Consider the following 25,399-nt stretch of genomic DNA (forward strand, 5'->3'; position numbering starts at 1 on the left):
TTTTATTTTAGAGCTAAGAATAGTGTTTGTGTGTGTGTGTGCATGCGTGCACGTGCATGCACGTATGTGTGGGTGTGTGCACAAGTGTGTGTTCCCCCATGCACATGTACGAAGGTCAGAGAAGAACATCAAGTACCTCCCCCCCCCCATTGCTCTCCCACTGTGTTTTCCTGAGACAGGGGCTCTTACTAAATTGGGAGCTGAGATTTTTGTGTCTTTATCTTGGGTTTTGTTGCAGACAGCTTCAGTAACCTAAAACCAGTCTCTGCCGGTAATTTTAACTTGCTTGAGGTTTTCCAGCTTAAAAATCTTAAATCTTTCAGTCTAATTATCTTTAGCCAAGCACATCAGCCCACTACAAATTTAACCTTGATCAAACTTTCTGGGCCTGGGCAACACAATGCAGCCAGCTCTTATGCCAGTAGCCCAGTTCCAACAAAGTCCTCTGCAGTCTTTTTTCCCCCTAGAAAGCTCATAAGCCAAGCCTCAAAGTTCAATGCTGTCTGCACTTAGTATTCTTAAACTCTTATCAGAATAGTCCATAATACTTGGCTTACCTCTCCAGGAGGGAGGCATCTTCAGCTGCAAGCACCAAGTCCATGCCCATTCCTCCAAAACAAAAGTTCCAAAAGGCCAACACCCACATGGTCAGGTACATCTCAGCCCACTCCTCGGTACCAATTTATGTAACAGACAGATTTAGGTTTGCTGAGATGAACTTCCAGACCAGGCACAGTCATGGAGGAAGGGGTTTATACAAGTCTAAAGATCCAGGGGAAGTTCCATAATGGCAGAAGAAGCTGTCAGCTTTCACAGGACCAAACACAGAGAGGAAAAGCCACAAACCAAAAGCCAGGAGCTACATGTAACAGCACACTTCAGGAACTCCAGCTAGGCACACTTTGCATATTTTTAGACCACCACACCTTAGATCCACTCAGTGACACTGCCTCCAGCCAGGTGGCTGCAGATGCAAACTACAAACTAATTGAATACTGAACATATTGGGGGCCATCTATTCAAACTACCATGGGTTTTAAATTTAAATTTGTGTTTGAGAGAGAAAGAAAAAGAGAGAATGAGAACAAAATATAGGCACACCAGAGTTTCTTGCCATTGCAAAGGAACTCCAAACACATGCACAACTTTGTTTTGATTTACTTGGGTACTGGGAACTCAAATCCAGGCCTTCAGGCTTTGCAAGCAAGTGCCTTTAACCACTGAGCCATCTCCCCATCTGTGGAGCTTCCATTTGTACTCAGATGGCTCAGCAGATTGTCCCAGAGCCTTTTCTCATTTTTGGCCCCCCTCCAAAACTAGGGTCACAGGTGTGATTGGCCACACCAAGCTGTTCACTTGAGAGCTGGAGAACTCAGGACACGTCAGGCTCTCTTGGGCCCTCAGGTTTGCACAGCAGATGCTGTTAACATTGAGCCATCTCCTCACCCCCATGTTTATATTTTCAAAGGACAATAAGTTAAAAAAATTTAAAAGTCTGTGTTACAGAGACTGCTGTGGCTTATAAAGCCTATTTACTATTGCAGAGTTTACAGAAAAGGATATGTCATCTTCGGGTAGAAGTAAAATGAATAGATTACCACTTTGTTTCAAGATGTTTGACCCAGATTAAAAGTATAAAATGCTTTTATCCCAAGGGGAATAGATGCAATTTCTTAACTAAAAAAAAAATATTTTTAAAGTTTTATTTATTTCAGAGTGAGTGATAGAGAGACAGATACAGAGAGAATGGGCGTACCAGGGCCTCCAGCCTCTGCAAACAAACTCCAGATGCATGCGCCCCTTTGTGCATCTGGCTTATGTGAGTCCCGGGGAATCAAACCTGGGTCCTTTGGCTTTGTAGGCAAACACCTTAACTGCTAAGCCACCTCTCCAGCCCACACACAATTTCTTAACTTTTAACAGAAGAAAATAAATTACTTTGTGATACATATTATTATCTAAAAGGTGTTCCTTTAGAAAACATTGTTTTTCTTATATTGTAATTGCATAGACTATATATTGGGCAAAGCAATTTAGTCTTACTTTTTTGTTTTAAATAATAAAGACTTTTTCTCTTTATTCATATTTAAGGATAGTTGGTATCTGTAGCATATTGACTTTAATGCTATTGTAAATGAAAGGCAGTAAGGCAATTATAGAAATAGTATGTGAACTACTGTATTCATGATTAATACACCTTTCATCATTAACGATCTTCACACAAGACATTTCATTTGATTGGAGTACTTTGTTAATGATTAAGAATCATTTTAATTTAATTGATAGTCAGATGTCCTAACTTTGTCTCCTCTGAGTTTATAAATTTCCGAATATGTTTATTATGAATAAAATTTCTCTTTTTATATGACAGGTGTCTCTTTGTTCATTTTTCCCTAGTTCACTTGTTTCTGTTACGCCTGTGCTGAGCATCCACTAAATGACTAGCCTTGCATTGGTATTAGGGCTATAAAATTACTTAAGAACTGCTTAATGCTCCCAAGGACATATAGGCATAAATAATTACAAAGCCGCATATCTAACTTCAATGTGACTAAATTTAGGATACACTGTAGTGTCTTATTGAGGCCTCATTCTGGCTGGATGTCAGTTCAGTGTGTACAATCTCAAAAGTCTGAAAGATTCACCATGCCAATTCCTGTCAAGTGATTTGAAACTGTCAAGGTAGAAGAATACAAAATTCTTATACAACAATTTCATTGTTTTGCTGTTAATTATAGCAAAGGAAGATGCAAACTGTGCAGTGTGCGACAGCCCGGGAGACCTCTTAGATCAGTTCTTTTGCACTACTTGTGGTCAGCACTACCATGGAATGTGTCTGGATATAGCGGTTACACCATTAAAACGTGCAGGTTGGCAGTGTCCTGAGTGCAAAGTGTGCCAGAACTGCAAGTAAGTTTTAATTTCAACTTAAAGGTGTGTGTTGAGTTACTAGAGACCCTGTCATTAGGTGCTAAGGATTTACATAATGTGATAAAAGTCATCATATTGCAAGCTATATTCATTCAAAGTAATTTTGTCTTAAGTTACTGAATATGTATCAGCATTTCTACTGCTGTGAAACATGTGCAAGCAAAATTAAATATGCCAATAATTTGTGAATAAATAATTTAGTAATTTGAGACAAAGATTAGAAAAAGCACAGCAATTTTCTTGAGGGGCAAGGGGATTTAATGGGAAAGTGAAACTTGACAGAAATTGTTACTGGATCCCCTCCTCTCGACAAAAAATAAATAAATAAATAAAAATCAATGTTTTAATTTCTATTCCCAGAAGGGCAGTTTCTACTAAGATTATAATTCTAACGAAAATCTCAGTATCTGTCTAAAAGAGTTATCTTTATAGATTCCGCTCACCATAGTTAGGAAATGTAGTCCTGTGGCATTTAAGCACTTATGAGGAGTGACATTTTCTATTTGCTGTGTTCCATCCTTGGTCATTTCTTAAGTCTTTGCTTTTCCCTCCCAAACCCATGAGTTTACTTAGTGTGATAACATGGGGCAGTACCAGCCGCCATCTCTCTGGCCCCTGGAGAACTTTTCAAGCTGAATAAATAACCAAGACCCAGGTGCCCATCTTCCTGTTCACATACTCATCCCCAGGTTGATTCTTAATTCCTCTTACAACTCTTCTTCAAGTCCCCACATTTTCTTTTCCTCACCTCTTGAATTAAATTCTTAGCATGAGGGTGATTAATTTGCAAGTGTCAGCACAGATTATCCTGTAAAGTAGGAGCTTAATTGTTGGGTAAAGGAGGTTCTAGAGATGATTTTAGGTTTTTAATGGTAATTCTTAATCATGACATGGCTTTATTTTTTGTTTTTTCAAGGTAGGGTCCCACTCTAGCCCAGGCTGGCCTGGAATTTACCATGTAGTCTCAGGGTGCCCTCAAACTCAAACAGTGATCCTCTTACCTCTGCCTTCCAAGTGCTGGGATTAACGGTATGCACCACGCCTGGCTTTGGTTATTTTTAAATAGTATTAATATTATTTAGCATGTACTGCTTAGTGGATATTCTAAGCTTTTCTATTTTATTTTACTTTATTTTGGATTTAGGGTCTCGCTTTAGCTCAGGCTAACCTGGAAGTCACTATGTAGTTAATCTTAGCGTGGCCTCCAATTTACATTGATCCTCCTCCCTTTGCCTCCTTAGTGCTGGGATTAAAGGTATGTGCCACCACGCCCAGCTATTCTAAGCTTTTGAACCTGCAGCAGTATTTAATTCTCACAGTAACTTTCGATTATTCCTATTTTCTACCTGAAACTCAGTTTAAGTTGTTAAGAGTCACATAGGAAAGAACAGTGTGAATGCGGAGGCAGATTTGGACCATACTCAGTCCTCTCTAATCATGACAGTGTCATTCCAATTCACTGGGCCAGGGTTTGTTCCCTTCTTCCAGGATTGTCTGGCAGTTTATAGCTCCTTCTAAAAGGTAGGAGGTGTTAGAGTTTTAAGAAGTAAGGCTGAAAGGCTGTTTCTCCAAGCCCTCCTCTAAAATGACTAAAGCCAGGTAACCGTACATAAACTTTAAGAATGGTTTTTTAAGGAGCTCATAATTTATGCATAAACAGATACTGAGCAGTTCGTGGATTCTGAAGCTTTTAGAGTGACTATTTATGTTCGTTCATGTTATCAAACCAGCTAAGAGATGAGGCATCATTAATGCCATCTTGTTTTTTAGACAATCGGGAGAAGATAGCAAGATGCTAGTGTGTGACACGTGTGACAAAGGTTATCATACTTTTTGTCTTCAACCAGTTATGAAATCAGTACCAACCAATGGCTGGAAATGCAAAGTAAGTTGTTTTTGTATTTTTTACTTTTAAAGAAAACGATCCTATCTATGTTTTATACAGAAAGCAGACAAATCAGATACCTGTTCAAATATGTATATTTTCATCATCTTTAAAAAAGTTTTTGATGTATAATTGATATGTAACAAACTGTATATATTTAAATCCTATTATTTTGACATATGTATGCATCAAGCCATCATCATCTTCAGACAACGAACCTCCTTGTTACATAAAAATGCTTCCTGGTACCTCTTGGGGAGTCCTCTATCTTGGCTGTTTATATGCTTCTCTATTTTTCCCAGGCAGCCTGTCTTCTCATTATAGATTAGTGTTCATGTTCTAGAATTTGGAATGAATACTTTCTATAGTACAAACTCTTTTTTAGGGTGTGGAGAGGGGCATTTATTTATTTAATTGAATTTTATTGGATTTTTCGGGGTAAAGCCTCACTAAGCTCAGGCTGACCTGGAACTCCTTCTGTAATCCACTCAAACTCACAGTGATCCTCCTACCTCTGCCTCCATAGTGCTGGAATTAAAAGCATGTATAGGGACTGGGCTTAGTAGTGAAGGCGCTTGCCTGTGAAGCCTAAAGCCTCATGTTCAACTCTCCAGATCCTGTGTAAGCCAGACACACAGAGATAAGGCAAGTGCAAGGTTGCACATGCCCACTAGGTGGCACAAGTGTCAAGTTCAGTTTCTGTGGCTGAGGTCCTGGCATGCCAATATTCTCTCTTTCTCTCCCCCTGAAATTTAAAAAAAAAAAAAAAAGCATGTGTTGCCACACCTGGCTTATTTATTTATTTTAATTTTGCTTATTTGTTTTAAGGTGTAGGGTCTTACTCTGTCATACTAGGCTGACTTGGAAATCACTATATAGTCTCAGACTGGCCTTGAACTCACAACAATCCTCTACCTCTGCTTCCTGAGTTCAGGGATTGAAGGCAAGAGCCACCACACCAGCATCATTTATTTATTGTATAGGATCATGTTTTCTTATGAATTGCTCCTTAGCTTTTTAATTTTTTTTATTGACAACTTCCATAATTGTAGATAATAACCTGTGGTAATTCCCTCCTTCTCCCCACTTTCCCCTTTGCAACTCCACTCTCCACCATACCCTTTCCCCATCTTAATCAGTCTGTTTTATTTTGATGTCATCTTTTGAGAGGGGCTTTTCTGACTCTGCAAGTGTCTTGAGGTTTACACATACCCAGCAGCTCCTTCTTGTCAGTGCTTGTTAGTTGACCTGCCTATTGCTGATGCCAGTTGGGGTGGAGTATTAAAATGAGGTGTAGGGCTGGAGAGATGGCTTAGCAGTTAAGCGCTTGCTTGTGAAGCCTAAGGACCCCGGTTCGAGGCTCGGTTCCTCAGGTCCCACATTAGCCAGATGCACAAGGGGGCGCACGCGTCTGGAGTTCGTTTGCAGAGATTGGAAGCCCTGGCGCGCCCATTCTCTCTCTCTCCCTCTATCTGTCTTTCTTTCTGTGTCTGTCGCTCTCAAATAAATAAATAAATAAATAAATAAATAAATAAAAATTAAAAAAATAGGGGCTGGAGAGATGGCTTAGCGGTTAAGCGCTTGCCTGTGAAGCCTAAGGACCCCGGTTCGAGGCTCGGTTCCCCAGGTCCCACATTAGCCAGATGCACAAGGGGGCGCACGCGTCTGGAGTTCGTTTGCAGAGGCTGGAAGCCCTGGCGCGCCCATTCTCTCTCTCTCCCTCTATCTGTCTTTCTCTCTGTGTCTGTCGTTCTCAAATAAATAATTAAAAAAAATTAAAAAAATAAGATAAAAAAATGAGGTGTAAACTTAGAGCCTGACATACATGTGCTGCTTCATGGAAGAGCTTGGCTTTTTATTGCTTATTGATATTCCCAGAACCCTTCTGAAAACATGAGGCAAAGGAAAAATAGATATAGTTTAAAATCTTTTGGTTTACAGTCCATCACACGTTATTTTGACTGATGGGGCCTTATGTTCCTGCAGATGTAGTGTTTGTACACGTGCCTAGGCTAGTATGCACTCACACCACATGTTTGGGATCATGTGCTACTTTGGAGGGGGGGAGGTTTAAGTACGTGATTATTGATCATATTAAGTCTTAGATGCTTTAAAATCTTCTACCCCTCCTTCCATGCCCCTCTCCTCTCTTTCATATCTCTGTGCAGTACAGACTGGTCTAGCACTCTTCATCCTCTTGCCTCCTCCACAGTGCTGGGATTTTGCCATGTGTATTATAGCCAGTTGCCTTGGCTTTTAAATTTAGAGAAGATCTGTAGAGATTATTTTATTGTATTGTTGCTTAGGCTATCAGACTCTTCACTTCCTAAGAATACTTCCTAAGAATTGTTGGTAGTTACTTTCATTGTTTGGGTCAAGTTTTTTTTTTCCATTCTGATTTTGTAACTCTGTGAGCCTGTGATGCTCCAAGTTGGCTTCCTTGAGAACTCACTGTGGATGGCTTTGTCGTTAGTAGACTGGTCTGTAGTCTCTACATTGTCAGCTGTATCTACTTGGCATTTGGGGTAGTATCAGATAGCACAATTAGATTTTATGACCTAGCACACAGAAACAAAAAGCATTTAACTTTTGTTGTTTATTTTTATTTTTTTTTTATTTTGGTGTTTTGAGGTAAGGTCTCACTGTAGCCCAGGCTGACCTGGAATTCACTCTGTAGTCTCAGGGTGGCCACAAACTCACAGTGATCTTCCTACCTCTGCCTCCCAAGTGCTGAGATTAAAGGCGTATGCCACCATGCCCGGCTTGTTGTTTATTTTTAAAAAAATAACTGAGAGAGGGAGGGAGGGACAGAGGACGAGTGAGTACGAGCGAGCACAAGTGTGCATAGACACATCAGGGCCTTTTGCCATTGCAAATGTACTCCAGACACATGTGCCACTTTATGCATGTGGACTTACATGTTATTAAGTAATCAAGATACACAGAGAGACTGGGACACCAGGGCCTCCAGCCACTGCAAATGAATTGCAGCATGTATCACCTTTTGCATCTGGCTTATGTGAGTGCTGGGGAATTGAACCTGGGTCCTTAGGCTTTGCAGGCAAGCACCTTAATCATTAAGCCATCTCTCCAGCCCCCCTCCCTTTTGAGCTAGGCTTTCTAGCCCAGGCTGACCTGTACTCACTCTCTAGCTCCAGGCTGGTCTTGAACTCATGGAGGTCCATCTTTCTCAGCCTACCAAGTACTGGGGCTATAGGTATGAGCCACCATGTCTGGTTCAAATAAGTTCTGAGGTACTTTATACTTCTTTTTCCTTTTATTATTTATTTACCTATTTAGTTATTTTATTTTATTATTATTATTTTGGTTTTTTGAGGCAGGGTCTCACACTAGCTCACGCTGACCTGGAATTCACTATATAGTCTCAGTGTGGCTTGAACTCATGGTGATCCTCCTACCTCTGCCTCCCAGGTGCTGTGATTAAAGGCGTGTACCCACGCCCAGCTACTATTTTTCCTTTTTAAGAAACAGTTTCATTTGTTCATGTATATTTGTGTGCACATGTGGACGGCTGCATAAGGGTTTCTTGCCACTGTAAATAAACACCAGCTCTTAGGTTTACATGATGTTGAGTAATTGAACCCAGGTTGGCAGGTTTTACAAGCAAGTGCCTTTGACCACTGGGCGATTTCTTCAGCATATAAGTAACTTTTTTGAGGCATATTCTCATGTAGCCCAGGTTGACCTGAAACTTCGTATGTAGCTGAGGATGACCTTGAACTCCTGATCCTCCTTCCTCCACCTTTGTACTGTAACTATAGATATGTACCACTATGCCTGGTTTATAGGGTTCTGGGAATTGAACCCAAGGTTCATGCATGCTAGGTAAATGCTCTAACCATTGAGCTACCTCTCAAGCAGTATTTAATTTTTTTTTTTTCAGTGACAAGAGAAGATATGGGCTGGGAAGGTGGCTCAGTAGGTAAAATCCCTCTAACCATCACATACATCCCATAGCATTCATGTACACATGTGCTTGCGTGTGTATCCCCCCCAAAAAATAGAAGATAAGAATTCCTCAAGTTTATCTCTTCTTCCTCCTCCTTTTTTTTTCTTTAATTTTTTTTTTTTGTTTATTTATTTGAGAGCTACAGACAGAGAAAGAGGGAGAGAGAGAGATAGAGAGAGAATGGGCGCACCAGGGCTTCCAGCCACTGCAAACAAACTCCAGACACGTGTGCCCCCTTGTGCATCTGGCTAACATGGGTCCTGGGGAATTGAGCCTTGAACCGGGGTCCTTAGGCTTCACAGGCAAGAGCTTAACCACTAAGCAATCTCTCCAGCGCTTTTTTTTTTTTTTTTTTTTTTTTTTTTAAAGGTAGGGTTGCACTCTATCCCAGGCTGACCTGGGATTCACTATGTACTCTCAGGGTGTTCTCAAATTCACAGTGATCCTCTTGAGTGTTGGGATTAAAGGTGTGTGCTACCAGTCCTGGTTTATCTTCAGTTCTTAACCTACTAAGTAAAATTAATGTTTCTTAGAAGGTATTTGCAAACAATATTTATAGCTTTCTTTTCAAGTTTTCTAGATTGTCTAGTCAGTCATAAGAAGTGATTCTAAAAAAGAGTGCTGGGCCTGGTAGCACACGGCTTTAATCCCAGCATTTGGGAGGCAGAGGTAGGAGGATCACTGTGAGTTTAAGGCCAGCCTATAAGTACAGAGTAAGTTCCAGATCAGCCTGGGGTTTATTGCGCAACAAACAAAAGCCCAACCAGACAAACAAAAACCTATTTCATGTGCTTTTTTTGAAATCAATATTCGCTAATTAATCAATTTTAAATTGGGATAGGTGAAAACTTACTGGCTAAGTAAATATTAGATGTAGAATAGGAAAAAGAAAACTAAGAAAAAAAAGCCAGGTGTGGTGGCACAGGCCTTTAATCCCAGCACTTGGGAGGCAGAGGTAGGAGGATTGCTGTGAGTTCAAGGCCACCCTGAGACTACATAGTGAATTCCAGGTCAGCCTGGGCTAGAGTGAGACCCTACCTCGAAAAACTAAAAAAATAAATAAATAAATTAGGTGTAGAATAGGGACTAATACTCGCTGTGTGTGTCTTATTTTAATGGATTGTGTTATCTTTGGCACCCCAGTTACATCCTTACTTGAAGTAATAAGGGCTTTGTGGCACTCTAAACTAATTAAGAAATATTTCTTGGTGTACTTCTTATTTCTGTTAGAATGTAAGTTCAAAGAAATGAAGGACTCCAGATCTATACTTTATTTTTCCCAATGCTGACTTCAGTTATTACAATCTTAATTTAAAAAAATAAAGTCAAATAGATTTTTACAAAGTAAATATAATTAAGTATAGTAGTAATGAAATTTAACAAATGTTCTTTGATCCTAAATTGCCAAGCCTGAGTAATGGAATAATGTTTCTTCAGGTCCAAGTACTCTTTGACTTTCGTCATGTGATATGGATGCCTTGCTCCCCCTGGACTGAGCACTGGGCCTCAAACAACATAAGTGAATGCTCTACCAAGGAGCCTCAGCCCAGACAGTGTTCTTTCATGAAAGTTTTGTATAAAAATAGTATTTGGTAATGCTGTTGCCTTGCTTTCTAGTTTGGGTTAGTCCTGCTGTTCTTGAACACAGGCAGAAGGGAGTGTCATGTTGTGTGAAGGCTTTTGTTGGTAGACTCTGAGAACTAAAATCTACAATATTGGGCTATAATTTCCTTGCTTCTAAAATACAGACTTAACAGACTTTCCTTAGTTTAATTCACTGATGTGCAGGTTTGCAGTTACTGTTGTAAGTAGTCAGGTACAAAGAGAGACCCTGAGACCCTGACTTGAATAAACAAAAGTGACTGACTGCTGGTGTGCGTGGCTGTGCCATTCAGACGGCTTCTGGTGTGGAACCTCTTCCTTCTTTCCTGCCTTTGTAACAGTTGGGACTAGTGTGGATATCAGTGTAAGCACTTAAATTTTGTATTAAGTTTTGATTAGCATCCTCCCATTTTCATAAGCTACCCCCCACTTTCTTAGCTCAGGCTGGCTTCATGTTCCTCCTGCCTTGGCTTCTGTGTACTGGGATTACAAGTGTCTCCCACCATTCCAGCTTTAGTAATTCTATGGAAAATTCCACATCTTAGGTTTTGGAATGCTGCATTCTGTGACCTCCCTGGTAGTTGGAAGTTCTTGTCCCGTTGGCTCACAAAAGGGCTTCTACTTACTGCCTTGTGCATCACAGTGCCGCTGGCATTTTCCTAGGCGTGGCATTGAGAAGGGCCTGGAAGTGGATGGGTTGAGGGAGCCCCTGACACTGAGGCCATGGAGCAGCTTCCCTGGTGAGGCTTCCCTGGCTGCTGGGATGGAGGACGGTGGAGCCAACTGGAGAGTTTTCCTGGCGGCCTTGGAGAGGGCAGGCGCTGCTGCGGTATCCCTGGGCCTCCTTTCAAGTGCATTTCATATGTCTTTAGAGCAAGGAGATGCAGGGCCCTGGCAAAGAGGGCACTCAGGTCCAGGGGTGCAGTGGGCCGGGTTGCCAAGGGAGACCTCATGGGTCCCTGGGACTGTAGGTAGCATCCCCTGTTCTAGGGTGGGCCCCACCCAGTGAGGCCTTGTAGGTGGTGTTTGCGTGGAGATGTTTCTCACCTGGAACAAGGACTTTCAGAGGAGCCCCACTCAGGTGGAGTCATGCGTGGGGGCGGGGCCTTGGGCTGATCAGGCTGCTCTGGCTCTGGTCCTTCCTGTACCTTGCCTGACTGACTATGAGTCCTCCTGGCAAAGCTTAGGAGAAGCTGAACTTCCTGCTTGACAGATCAGATCGGTCTGTGGATACTTTTATCTTCTGTAAGTGCTGTGGCTGGCCTTAAAGCCTTTCTGAAATACAAAGTTGAATTTGTAATTCCTTTCCTTTGCTTTCTTTAGGAGATAACATTGCTAAGGACTGAATTTGCTGTCAATTATAAGTTTGGTTGCACCTGAATCCATTTGTACTACATATAGCTGACCCAAATAGTCTTTTTTAAATTTTATTTTAAGAGAATAAAGTTTATTCTAGAGGAAGAGGGGAAGAAACAAAATGAGCACAGACTCTTTAGAGAGGAGGGGGCTCTGAGAGCTTGGGACCCCCCCACATAGTCTTTTTTTTCTTTCTTTTTTTTTCTGGTTGTGCTGAAATGTGTTAATTCATGTTTTAATTGCATTCAATCAGAGAGAACATAAGCAGTGTGGGGTTTTTTTTGTTTGTGTGTAATGTAAGAAATATTTATTTGGTTTATTTGTGGTTTTGGCTTTTGAGACAATCTCATAATGTAGCAGTAGCTGGTCTGGAACTTGGTATGTGGACCATGCTGGCCATGGACTTGTGGTAGTTTTCCTCCTTTCTTTGCGTAGTGGGGTTATGGGTTGTGGGCTGTAGGTTTATAAGTAAATGTTTTCATACCTGAAATAGTGACTAATTTGTGTTTATTACTTTTAATTTGTTATGAAGTCCTTAACTTCCTTTTTTTGACTGACTAGAAACATAATTAACCACTTTAGTTGGTTCTATCAATATGATTTTTATAATTTTATGCTCTCTATGGTTTTTTTTTTGTTATTGTTTGTTTTTGATTTTCAAGGTAAGGTTTCACTCTAGCTCAGGCTGATCTGGATTTCACTATATAGTATCAGGATGGCCTCAAACTCAGGGCGATCCTCTCTCCCTCCCGAGTGCTGGGGTTAAAGGCGCGTGCCTAGCCTCTCCATATGTTTTCATTCCTTAACCAAACATTTATTTTGTAGATGTCAATTAGCAAACAGATTAGAAAAGTGTTTATATATTGTGCTTTTTTTTTTAGAGGGGTAGGGATTGAGGCAGGGTTTGAGTCCATCCCAGGTGACCTGGAAGTCACTCTATAACCCAGGCTGGCCCCAGTATACAGCAGTTTTATTACCCTAGCAACCCAAGTGTTGGGATTACAGGCATTAAGCCACCATGCCTGGCTTTATTTGTGTAAAGTTATTCTTTAGCCTACCCCCTACCACACACATTCAATACTTTGTTTTGCTTGACAGTATGTCCACATGGTGGGCTTGTTAGCTTATTAGTGGTATGTGATCTCTTAACATCCTTTTATGTTGTATCTTTCTGTGTCATTTTAAATATATGTCTTTTAGCAGAAGCACCTATATTTTATTATTTTGTATCTTTTCACAAATGAAACTGACTGTATAGTTTTAAAATATATATCCATTTATTTATTTGTATGAATGCCACACACACACACCACTTTTTGTGTCTGGCTTTACATGGGCTGGGAAACTTTGTAAGCAGGTGCCTTTCATTGCTGAGCCACATTACCAGTGTGCGCCCCTCCCTCCTGGTTTTTTTTGGAGAAAGGGTCTTACCCCTGGCTGATGTAGAACTCCCTCTAACCCAGGCTGGCTTCGCATTTATGGCACTCTTCTACCTCATCATCCCTAATGCTGGGATTGAAGGCAAAGGTAAAGGCATGCACCATCGCACTGGGCCTGAAGTGGAGGCTTTGAAAGAATTAATGGAGTTAGCTGTCTAGATTGGCTGTAATGAGAATATTGGTGTTTCTCTGGACTTTTTTTTAGGGTCTTACTCTACCCCACACTGATCTGAAACTCACCCAGTAGTTCCAGATTGGCTTGAAATTTATAGCAATCACCATCTCTGCTTCCCTTCCCCTCCCCTCCCCTCTCCATCCATCCTTTCTCTCACCTTTCCTTTCTTTTGTTTGTTTGTTTCTTTCTTTCTTTTTGTTTGGTTTTTCTAGGTAGGGTTTAACTTTAGCCCAGGCTGACCTAGAATTCACTATTCTCAGCGTGGCCTTTAACTCACAGTGATCCTCCTACTTCTATCTCCCAAGTACTGGGATGTGCAGTCATGCCAGCAAAAAAGTTCTTTTAATTTTCTTTTTTTCTGCTTCTTTTACTTCCTACACTGATTTGCAATTTATAATCTTATTTTATGAATGCTAATGGTCCTAAATGTTGTAAATATAAACTTTTCTTTCTCCCAGTTCCCATTTTAAACTTATTTCCATCCCTCTCTTTTTAGTTTGAGTAAATTAACACAAACTACAAGCCTTGGTTTGTTTTCATTGCCAAAAGTATATTATTTGCCTAGAATGGTAATTCATTCCTGTATTCTGAGCACTGCTACGGCTGAAGCAGAATCACCAGTTCAAGGCCAGCCTGGGCACTCGGGGGGGGGGGTTCACACTCTCCCTCTGTCTGTCCCCCTCTCTCCATATATGTGTGTGTGTGTGTGTGTGTGTATGTAAGTATGTATGTATGTATGTATATCTCCTCTATTACCCTCAAATACACCTCTAACCTCAAATTCACCACACCTTCTATTTTACTTTACAGCTTTGGCAAACCTCTTTTAATAAGAAATGACAATTTTCTGAAAATGGCTATATCACAAAAAGACTGTTGCCTGTAGACTATCACAAGAACTTTATATGTTAGAATTTTTTTCCCCCATTTTTCCCAAGTTTATTACTTTTATTGTTCTTTTCGCAAGGTAGGGTCTTACTCTATCCCAGGCTGACTGGAACTCCCACTGTAGTCCAAGGCTGGCCTCATGCTCACAGCAGTCCTCACTCCTGGCTCCTGAGTGCCAGGATTAAAGGTGTGTACCACCACATCTGGCACTCTTCCTAAAGAAGTCACTTCATTTTCATCCCCCCTTCCCAAAAACTTTGGCTGGCTTGTTTTTTCATTTATTTACAAAGGAGGGTGGGGGGGGGAGAGAGGAGAAGAGAGAGAGAATGTGAGAATGAGAGTGAGCAAGGATGCCAGGGCCTCTTGCCACTGCAGATGAACTCCAGATGCATGTGTCACTTTGTGTATCTGGTTTTACATGGGACATTAAACCTGGGCCATCAGGCTTTGCAAGCATGCACCTTTAATTACTGACTCATCTTTCCAGTTCGGGTACCCTTATTTTGTTAGTTCTTTGGGTTTGTGCCCAGGCTCTATCCAGCAGTGGTTGTGCACTGATTATAATTAGTTTTGTCCTGAACATTGTGGTTACTGTCAGTCTCTGGCAAGTACATTGGAAGGACTGGAGAAGTACCTTTTGTTTTTAAGTATTTATCCACTTAAAAAATATTTAGCTTCTTTTTAAAATTTATAAATTATAAAATTTATTCCCTTTTGTTCTTTATTATTTCCCCCCCCATTACCTTGAAATTTTTGTATAGAATCTTGAAAATTGTTTTTCTTCTTGTCTTTTGACTGTCCTTTGGTATAATCTCACTGATTTGATCTCTGATAGTCTGTCATTGTCTTTCAGAGTGACAGTTATCAGTTATTCATAGTACTGCTAATAATGCTATTGGATACTTAAATTTATTTTTTTAAATGTATTTATTTATTTGCTGTTTATCAAGGCAGAGTCTCACACTAGCCCAGGCTGACCTGGAAATCACTATGTAGTTTCACAGTGGCCTCAAACTCATGGCGATCCTCCTACCTCTGCCTCTTAAGTACTGGGATTAAAGTCGTGTGCCACCATGCCTGTTTTAATTTTTTTTTTTGTTTGTTTTTTTGTTTTTTGTTTTTCAAGGTAGGGTCTTGCTCTAGCCCAGGCTGACCTGGAATTCACTATGTAGTCGCAGGATGGCCTTGAACTCATGGTGATCCTCCTATCTCTGCCTCCTGAGTGCTGGGATTAAAGGTGTGTGTCACCACACCTAGCTCTTAATTTTTTTAACTTTATTTTTATTTATTTATTTGAGAGCGAGAGAGAGAGAAAGAGATGGGGGGTGGGGAGAGAATGGGCACACCAGGGCCTCCAGCCACTGTAAACAAACTCCAGACGCATGTGCCCCCTTGTGTGTATGGCTTACATGGGTCCTGGGGAATTGAACTAAGGTCCTTTGATTTTGCAGGCAAATGCCTTAACCACTAAGCCATCTCTCCAGCCCCTTAAAATTAAATTTTAATTTCTGTTTTATGAAGGATGAATACACACACACACACACATTTGTACATACATAGACTGTACAGTTAGAATTCTGCCTTTTCAGTTACTAAACATATGATCTTTGGCAAGTTACTTGATTTCCCTCAGTCAGTGTGTAGAGTGCATTTTCTTCACAGGGATGTATATTGGCTTTTGTGAAATGAGGCTTGTCAAGTGCCTAGCATATGCCTGGTACACTGTGAATACCCAGTTACCCATCATGTTTTTCCTCAGTGCTGGGGTCTGAAACCAGTGTCTCACACATGCTAGTTGTAGATCCTCCGTCCTGCCACGGAGTTTTCAGTAGAAAGATTAATCCTTTGAGCCATTTGTTAGATGAATTTCCTCCCCATCCTATTTGGCTTCTATTGTATGAACTGGAGTTACGTGGACAAATATAGGTATATCCTTTTGGGGGGTGCCAGTGCAGAGGAACTGCTTCCTAGGGGAACAGATCCAAGACTTTTGCTGAACAATCATTCTTAGATCAGTTTCTTTCCCCTATTTCTTTTTTTAAAAATTTTTATTAGCATTTTCCATGATTATAAAAAAAATCCCATGGTAATTCCCTCCCCCCCCCACTTTCCCCTTTGAAATTCCATTCTCCATCCCCTATTTCTTTTACAAGAATTTATTTACGTATTTTACATTTCTTTAAAAATTTTAATTTGGGGCTGGAGAGATAGCTTAGTGGTTAAGGTATTTGCCTGCCAAGCCTAAGGACCCTGGTTCAATTCCCCAGGACCCACATAAGCCAGATGCACAAGGGGCACATGCATCTGGAGTTCGTTTGCATTGGCTGGAGGCCCTGGTGCACCCATTCTGTCTGTCTCTCTGCCTCTATCTCCCTGTCCCTCTCAAATAAATAAATAAATAAATTTTTAAAAGATGAACAAGAAGTTTTAATTTGAAAATAATTTTAGACTTGCAAAGTTGGAAATATCAAAATAACATCCATACTACTTAACCTAGACTCAGTGTTGATAACACTTAAAAAATGATTTGTGGGCTGGACAGACTCAATGGTTAAAAGCTCTTGCTTGCAAAGCCTGCTAGCCCAGGTTCTGTTGTTCAGTGTCCCCATGAAGCCAGGTGCATAAAGTGATGCATGCATCTGGAGTTTGTTTACAGTGCCAAGAGGTTCTGGCATGTTTCATTCGTTCATGTCTCATTCGTATTCTCTTCTCTCTCCTTGCAAATAATTAAAAAATATTTATTTAAAGCCTGGTATGGTGACACAACATCTTTAATCCCAGCACTTGGGAGGATCTCTGTCAGTTTGAGGCCAGTCTGAGACTGCGTAGAGAATTCCAGGATAGCCTGGTCTAGACCAGTATCCTACCTTGAAAAACCAACAAGCAAACAAAAAATATTAGTGTAAAAGCCATTTCTCCTTCTGCTTGAGTTTCTCTATGAGATTCTCTGCTAAGCAGTGACTTCCACCAAGACCTGAAGGCTAGATAACAAAGACCCAGTGGAGGTTCTGGCCGACCTCTTAACTAGCCTTGTATTACACAGTCAGTGCCTTGGTAAGGCTCGAGCCATGCTTCTGTTGTGAAAATGTGAGGAATCGTTAATTGAATTTTGGTGTAGGGTGATTATTTTCAGTTTCAAGCACCAAGCCCCATGGAACAGGCCCACTGTTTTTTGTGAGCATCCTTGCTGTTAGTTCCTAAGCTACCAGGAGCAAATGGAATAAATAACATGCGGCCTCATTTTGCTCTCTACGGTGGTGGCCCATTACAGAGGAGGTGCTTTCTGGCGGCAGCATATTCCCCGTTTGTCTGGTGTCCCTGGCTTCTTTCTTCCATGCAGATACTTCCTCGAGTATTTCCAGCCATATGTGAAAGTTGCTGGAGGTTTTAATGCAGTTTTTATGAGGCCAGACATTCATCATTCAAGACAAATTGCTCTTTCAAAAATATGTGTTCTACACTGTTGTGAAAGTTAAAGTTCAGTTGACAGTCTAAAAGTATTTCATTGATTTCATTAAGATTTACATCAGAGTTTCAAGTACAGATGTGTAACAGGCTTTTTGTTTTTATTTTCCTGGTGTTTAGAATTGCAGAATCTGTGTAGAGTGTGGCACTCGATCTAGTCCTCAGTGGCACCACAACTGTCTGATATGTGACACTTGTTATCAACAACAGGATAACTTATGTCCTTTCTGTGGAAAGTGCTACCATCCAGAATTACAGAAAGATATGCTCCATTGTAATATGTGCAAGAGGTAAGGAGCAGCAGTCCCTTCACTTCACTGTTTATTGACTCTAAGCTTCCTGTTGTCGTTCAGCAATCCCTTCCTACTGTGTGCTGGCTTTTATGACTGAAAGTAAAGGAATGTGAATGGGCAAAAGATAAGAGGAACGCAGACAGAAATCAGTGCTCAGAGGGAAAAATAAAGACATGCTTTTAAAATATGGCAGGAGGGTCTGGAGAGATTGCTCAGCAGTTAAGGCACTTGCCTGCAAAGCATAATCACCCAGGTTCGATTCCCCAGTACCCACATAAAGGCAGATGTACAAAATGGCCCATGCATCTGGAATTTGTTTGTAGCATCTAGAAGCCCTGCTGCACCCATTGGTGCTCTCTCTCTTTGTTTCTCTCTGTCTCTGCTTGGAAATAAATAAATAACAAATACATGAAAACTATGGAAGGGGAAATATATCGGCACCATTCAAATGATATCTACAAATGCCACCTTTGTTTTGAAAACCTTTGACCGTTGCATACCCTTGTAACCATTCTTCTTTTCCTTAACCCATTCACACTCGGCTTGTAGCAGTTGTCTTCCCTTTCTTAGATACTAACTCGGCTTTAAATTAGAAGTTTTTATTTAAATATACTTATCACTGCAGATGGGTTCACTTAGAATGTGACAAACCAACAGATAATGAATTGGATTCTCAGCTCAAAGAAGAGTATATCTGCATGTATTGTAAACACTTAGGAGCTGAGATGGATCCCCTGCAGCCAGCAAATGAAGTAGACATGGCTGAGCTCACCACTGCAGGTAAGTGAGAGGATGAGCACGATCGTTTGTGCTTTTACTTACAGTGAAAGAGTCCTGTGACTCAAATCCCATTTTACTCTCAGTTTCTCAGTCTCACTTCCTTTTCCATTTTCTGTCAGGGCCTCCCTATGTATTCCAAGTTAGCCTTGAATTAATGAAACACCTGCTTTAGCCTCCCAAGAGCTGGGATTGTTGGCGGCTCCTGCCTCGCTTGGCTTTCAGTTTCTCAACCTTTAAGTCTATAAGTCTCTATATTTTTCTTAATCTTTATCATCTCAATCTGGTGATTAGAGTGTAGCTTCTTTCAGATTTGCAGTCTAGATATGGTGGGTGATAGTGAGTTCTTCAAGCCAGTGGTTCCTACTGTGGCCTAGTTTGTTCTTTATGGCCTGGGTTATCTCACTATGAACACATTTGGTTTTGTAATGTACTTATTAAATGTTTATTATTACTTTGAACCTAAAATTTTATTCAAGAAGACAGTGTTTTTAATGGATATCATGTTGTTTTAAATATAATAACAAGATAGCCTACCAAAATTTTCATTTTTATCAGTGTAACTGGACACCTTTTATCTTCTACAAGAGGGGTTAAGTAGAGGCATCTGGACAGGTACCATTTTAAGGATACCATGCCATGATATGCAGAAGTACAATACCCTTTTAAAACAGGCAAATACCTCTTACCTATATATAGGCATATAAAAATACTTTCTTTTTTGTTTTGGTGGTGATGGGGATCAAACCCTAGGGCCTTGTTTGCCACTGACCAAGGATCCCTGCCTGCAAAGCATATCTTGAATTAATACATTATTAGTTACCTTTTAAAGTATTATGATTGTCACGAATTTTAAATGTAGATATGTATTTAGTTCAAAAAGAAAAATCTGAAGAAAATCCTTTGGGCATTTCTGTTGGTAATTGATCCCACTAGAAGAAGATCCCAATTATTGACTTAGCTTGAAAACAAATGGCAACCCTGAGCTAAAGAATCGTTTCCTGTTAAGATTACAACAATGGAATGGAAGTTGAAGGACCTGAAGACCAAATGGTATTTCTGCAGCAAGCAATTAACAAAGAGGTCACTCATCATGAATCTACACCTGGAATTGTTCCAGATGGTAAGCACTTTTTTGATGATAGATGTACTGTCTTTTGAAGAAAATGTAATGAGCTGAGAGGGGCTGGATAGATCGCACAGTAGTTAAAGACACTTGCTTGCAAAGCTTGATAGCCTGAGTTCAGTTCCTTTGTACCCACGTAAAGCCAGTTGCACAAAGTGGCACAGGCATCTGGAGTATGCAGTGGCAAGAGACCCTGGTGTGCCTATTCTCATCTTCTACACCCACCTCCCTTGGAAATATATAAATAAATATTTTAATAAAATGGACTGAGGCATGGACACTTTGGAAATTATTTAGATAGGAGCTTTGTAAGAAAAAAATTGACATAGGAGGATTGCCATGAGTTTAAAGCCAGCCTGGGGCTACAGATTGAGTTTCTGGTTGACCTAGGCTAGAATGAGACCCTGCCTTGGGGGAAAAAGAATCAAGAAAAAATAATCTAAGGCATAAATTAACAGGAGAAAGGGCATGCAATATATTTATAGTTGAATTATAATCTAGTTTTAATCATAAGTATGTACTTGATTTAGGTATCAAGTAATTTCATTAAAAATCAATTCAGTGTTTTCTTTTTGTACTTTGGTACTTATAATTGCTAACTTGAGCTGTTACAGATTGTGAGGGTTTCATGCTGAGCTCTAAGACGCTTAATGTATTAGGCCATCTCAGCAGTACTAAGGAAGGCTAGTTCATTGGTGCTTCACCTAAGGTGTTTTGTTGTTTTGTTTTTCACGGTAGGGTCTCACTCTAGCCCAGGCTGACCTGGAATTCACACTGTAGTCTCAGGCTGGCCTCCAACTCACAGCAATCCTTCTACCTCTGCCTCCCGAGTGCTGAGATTAAAGGCGTGCACTTCCACACCTGGCCCTCCCCTAAGTTTTTGCAGCATTGACAGTTGCTGTTCTTGAACTTGAAGAGGTCCATATTAGTACAATTTCATGTGTGGGGGAGCTGCTTCTTAAATGAAATCATGAGCTTATTTAAAAGACTTTAATATTGTTATAAAGTTAAATCACATTTTCTGAATGAACATATAAAAAGCTTTGGTGCTTGTGGAGGTAAACTGACCTTTAACAACTCTCATTAGAAGTTATATTTCATAAAGATGTAACCTGAAGAAAAATAGTAAAGTTGGAGTAGATCTTGTAGCATATAAGCAGATACTGAATTTTCTTTGTATGCTGCTTAGTAATAAATAATATGTTTTGTGCTTATTTTGGGAATTGGCATTTTATAGGTAAAGTAGTAAGGTGAAATCGTGATTCAGTTACTGTTGAGGAATTGGTGTTAGGGAAATTTTGACTCCTTGCTTAGAGATTCCATAATAGGTTGTCTGCAGCAGGTCAAGTCCACCCTGAAGAGCAGCAGAAAAGCAATCCACCAGAAAGTCTCAACACTTGCGGTTTTCTCACATCTGGTAAGCAGTGTGTTCAAATTGTTTAATTTGATTGAGTCAACTCTTCAAATAAATTATCCCAGGGCTGGAGAGATGGGTCAATGGTTAAGATGCTTGCCTGCCAAGCCTAAAACGACTTGGGTTCAGTAAAGCCAGATGCATATGTAAATTATCCCAGAGACATTCTTGCAATTACTGTATACACATTACATCTTAAGGCATTTTTTTTAAAGTTCTCAGGATGTAGAAGACTTCTATTTTTTCTTTGGGGGTGGGTCTCACTCAATGGATCATTTATGTATAAAGATTTTTTTTTTTGTAAACATGTTTAGTAATATCAGATCTGTTATTTTTCTTTAATCCTCATGTATTCTTTCAATAAAGTAAAAATGAGATTTCATTTTGATTTAATATAGATAAATTTTAATCACTTATGGGCAAATAGTAAATGAAAGTAATGTTTCTATGTGACATTGAGGGCATTTTGGGTAAATGCCTTCTTTATCTTCAGAAGAGTTATTTTATAGAGCCACTTAGACTGCATATGCCAACTGAGACTTTTAATTAGACTTGTCAAGATTAGTATCTTAGGTTATAGCAATGAGAAAAAACAAGGGTTATATATAATGTGTTGGATAGCTCATTAGCAAAATAAGTGTTGGTGTGGCTAGTAGACCTTTTATTAAAAATGTTTTCAAAAAGGAGGGAAGGAGGAAAGGAGGGGAGAGAGTATGCATGGACACTGCAAGGCCTCTAGCCTCTGCACATGAACTCCAGATGCATGTACCACCTTGTGCATTTGGCTTTATGAGAGTCCTAGGGAATTGAACCAGGGGTTCTTTGGCTTTGAAGGTAAGTACCTAAACTGGTAAGCGATCTCTCCAGATTGCTAGTAAGTCTTTTAGATGTGGTCATTACTCATTCAGAAGTTATGTTACAACTATGTGTCTGCAGAATATTTTTACTTTCTAGACCATTCTTTCCTTTTACTATATAATCCTATTTATAGTTAGGAATTTTAGTTGAAGTTTGTACATTAACATTATGTGTGTTCTAAATTTTATAGGATCATCCCCCAATAAAATGAATCTTGAAGTGGAAAATGAGATTTCTTATGAAATTTATAGTGAAAAAATAGAAATGCCTTCTAAAGTAACAAGTATTTGTGATCAAGATCAAAACGAAGACAAAATGGAAGTGAGAGAAAACGTTGATATCCTTACACATCCAGTGGTTGGGCAGCAAGAGGAACTGCGGGTGTTAGAGGAACCGAAAATGGTGGTATTCAATGAAGAGCCCAGTCCCCCTAGATCAACCACGGAGTCTGTCCTTGTTCCACCAGAAGCCTTAGTGTCCCCACATGAGGGAAGTACTTTGTTACGTTGTGAGAGACAATTGGTGATAGAAAGGGTGCCTGAAGAAACAGAACAGAAAGAAAATCCTGAACTTAGCACTGGGCATGTAGACTTTGAAATGACTCCCTCAGTTGAGAGTTGTGCGGACAGTAGTTCATGCCACGGAGACAGATCGATAAAATTGCCATCTGCAGTGTCACCATTTTCATCAGCAGCAGACCTAAGCAAGGCAAATGTGTCTTCCTCTCCAACCCTTTCTTCAGACTTGCCTTCACATGACTTGCTGCATGTTTACCCTTCAACTCTCAACTCTTCTGCTGGGAATATCATGCCAACAACTTACATCTCAGTCACTCCAAAAATTGGCATGGGCAAACCAGCTATTACCAAACGAAAATTTTCTCCTGGTAGACCTCGATCCAAACAGGTAGGGTGGTATTAGTGATGCTGACAGAAAAGTTGTAGGAGTAATTATATGAGATAATCTGGGTTTGATATGGAAAGCAGTCTGTTCCATCCACAGAACTCAAATGTAATCTTGTCATGATGTGGTTTTGCCATTATTTAGAAAAAAGTTAAGACCAACATACAAAACTGTGGTCCATTCAATGATAGCTCTCAACACTTAAAAAAAAGTTTTAGCTTTATTCCTCAGTAATCATATACTTGTAAAAAAAGTTTTAGGTATCTAGTAACTAACACTTACTTTTTCTATAGTTATTGATGATACCCAGTGTATATATTTTATCTATCTATCTATTAATTTATTTATTTTGGTTTTTCAAGGCAGGTCTCGCTCCAGCCCAGGCTGACCTGGTATTCACTATGTAGTCTCAGGGTGGCCTTGAACTCATGGTGATCCTCTGACCTCTGCCTTCTGAATGCGGGGATTAAAGATGTGCACCACCATGCTGGCCAGTGTATATATTTTAATTGCATAAGCATCAAGATTCACAAAGGAATTTTTATACTGAAAATTTCTAGTTTTGATGTTTGTTTCCCTGTAATCTTTGTTTTGTAAGTTTTAAAACTTATTTTGAGAGAAAATGGGTGTGCCAGGGCCTTTAGTCATTGCAAATGAACTCCAGACATGTGTCCCCTTGTGCACTTGTGCCATTGTGTGTCTGGCTTACATGGGATCTGGAGATTCAAACATGAGTTCTTCGACTTTGCAGACAAGCGCCTTAACTGCTGAGCCATCTCCCCAGACCATATTTTTGTTTTTAAGCAGTGCTGGTTCTACATCTTAGGGATGACTTCAGTTCTTTTTAAGTGGATGTAAGTGAGACTTCATGTAGAAATGAAGATAATGCAGTTACAAATTATTTATTTTTCTACACAATTGCTGCTTTCTGAAAGAACTGTTATTTAAAAATGGCAAGATATCAGACAGACAACAGTTTAGTCATACTAATTATTTAGAATTTTAAGTCTTAGGATTTAAATTACTTCCAGTAATTATATTTGCCTTTTAAGTTTTTTTTAACTTTTATTTATTTATTTGAGAGAGAGAGAGATAGACAGAGAGAGAATGGGTATGTCAGGGCCTCTAGCCACTGCAAATGAACTCCAGATGCATGTGCCCCCTTGTGCATCTGTCTTATGTGGGTCCTGGGGAATCGAACTGAGGGTCTTTGGTTTTGCAGGCAAACTCCTTAACCGCTGAGCCATCTCTTCAGCCCGTATATTTGCCTTTTTACAGGAATAATTTATTAGTCTTGACCAACTAAATTTGGAATTATAAACCCTGGGTGTATTCTATTTTATAAAGGCAAACACATGAAAAACAAAGGGTCCTATGGACCAGCTCTTGCTCTGTGCAGAGACATATAAGTAAAACATTTTTATTTATTTAAAAATATTTTATTTATTTATTTGAGGGGAAAGAGGAAGAAGGAGGAAAGGAGGAAGGGAGGGGGAGAGAAAGAGGAAGAGGCACAGGGAGAGTGAGTATGGGCAAGACAGGGTCTCCTGCCACTATAAACAACCTCAAGACATATGTACCATATTGATCTGGATTTCCGTGGATACTGGGGAATCAAACACAGGTTGTCAGGCTTTGCAAGCAAGTGCCTTTAACATCTGAGCCATCTCCCCAGCCTAAAACACTTTTTTTTTTTAATCTGGGTTTTTTTTTTCTTGGTGTCTTATTTATGTATGTATTATTTATTTTGTGTGTGGTTTTTCGAGGTAGGGTCTTTCTAGCCCAGGCTGACCTGGAATTCACTATGTAGTCTCAGGGTGGCCTTGAACTCAATGTGATCCTCCTACCTGTGTTCTCCTGAGTGTTGGGATTAAAGGTGTGTGCCACCATGCCTGGCTTGAATATTGTTTTTGATATTTGTCTTTTTTCCACTTTTTTTTTGTTTTTTTTTTTGCTTCTCACATCATTTTCCCCCTTCAATAAGTCTCTTTGTTATTTTTTTATTTATTTTTTATTAACATTTTCCATGATTATAAAAAAAATCCCATGGTAATACCCTCCCCCCCACACTTTCTCCTTTGACATTCCATTCTCCATCATATTACCTCCCTATCTCAATCATTGTACTTACATATATACAATGCCAACCTATTAAGTACCCTCCTCCCTTCCTTTCTCTTCCCTTTATATCTCCTTTTCAACTTACTGGCCTCTGCTACTAAGTATTTTCCTTCTCACGCAGAAGCCCAATCATCTGTAGGCAGGATCTGCATATGAGGGAGAACATGTGGCGCTTGGCTTTTTGGGCCTGGGTTAC

General features: G+C 40.0%; 1 protein-coding gene across 15 annotated transcripts in view; it reads left to right on the plus strand.

Moving 5' to 3' along the window:
• Kmt2c (lysine methyltransferase 2C) overlaps positions 1 to 25,399 on the plus strand; it is a 326,532-nt gene that overhangs the window by 178,434 nt on the left and 122,699 nt on the right. For 12 of the 15 annotated variants that reach the window (XM_045160005.1, XM_045160010.1, XM_045160012.1 and 9 more), the window contains exons 8-14: positions 2,739 to 2,910; positions 4,702 to 4,816; positions 17,832 to 18,001; positions 18,630 to 18,784; positions 19,791 to 19,904; positions 21,247 to 21,324; positions 22,370 to 23,085. In XM_045160005.1, coding sequence (XP_045015940.1) covers positions 2,739 to 2,910; positions 4,702 to 4,816; positions 17,832 to 18,001; positions 18,630 to 18,784; positions 19,791 to 19,904; positions 21,247 to 21,324; positions 22,370 to 23,085 — 1,520 coding nt within the window. The remainder of the gene's footprint in view (positions 1 to 2,738; positions 2,911 to 4,701; positions 4,817 to 17,831; positions 18,002 to 18,629; positions 18,785 to 19,790; positions 19,905 to 21,246; positions 21,325 to 22,369; positions 23,086 to 25,399) is intronic. The other 3 variants (XM_045160009.1, XM_045160017.1, XM_045160013.1) reach the window with 2 other exon arrangements.

Source organism: Jaculus jaculus, chromosome 10, assembly GCF_020740685.1.
Source record: "Jaculus jaculus isolate mJacJac1 chromosome 10, mJacJac1.mat.Y.cur, whole genome shotgun sequence".
Taxonomy (NCBI): Eukaryota; Metazoa; Chordata; class Mammalia; order Rodentia; family Dipodidae; genus Jaculus; species Jaculus jaculus.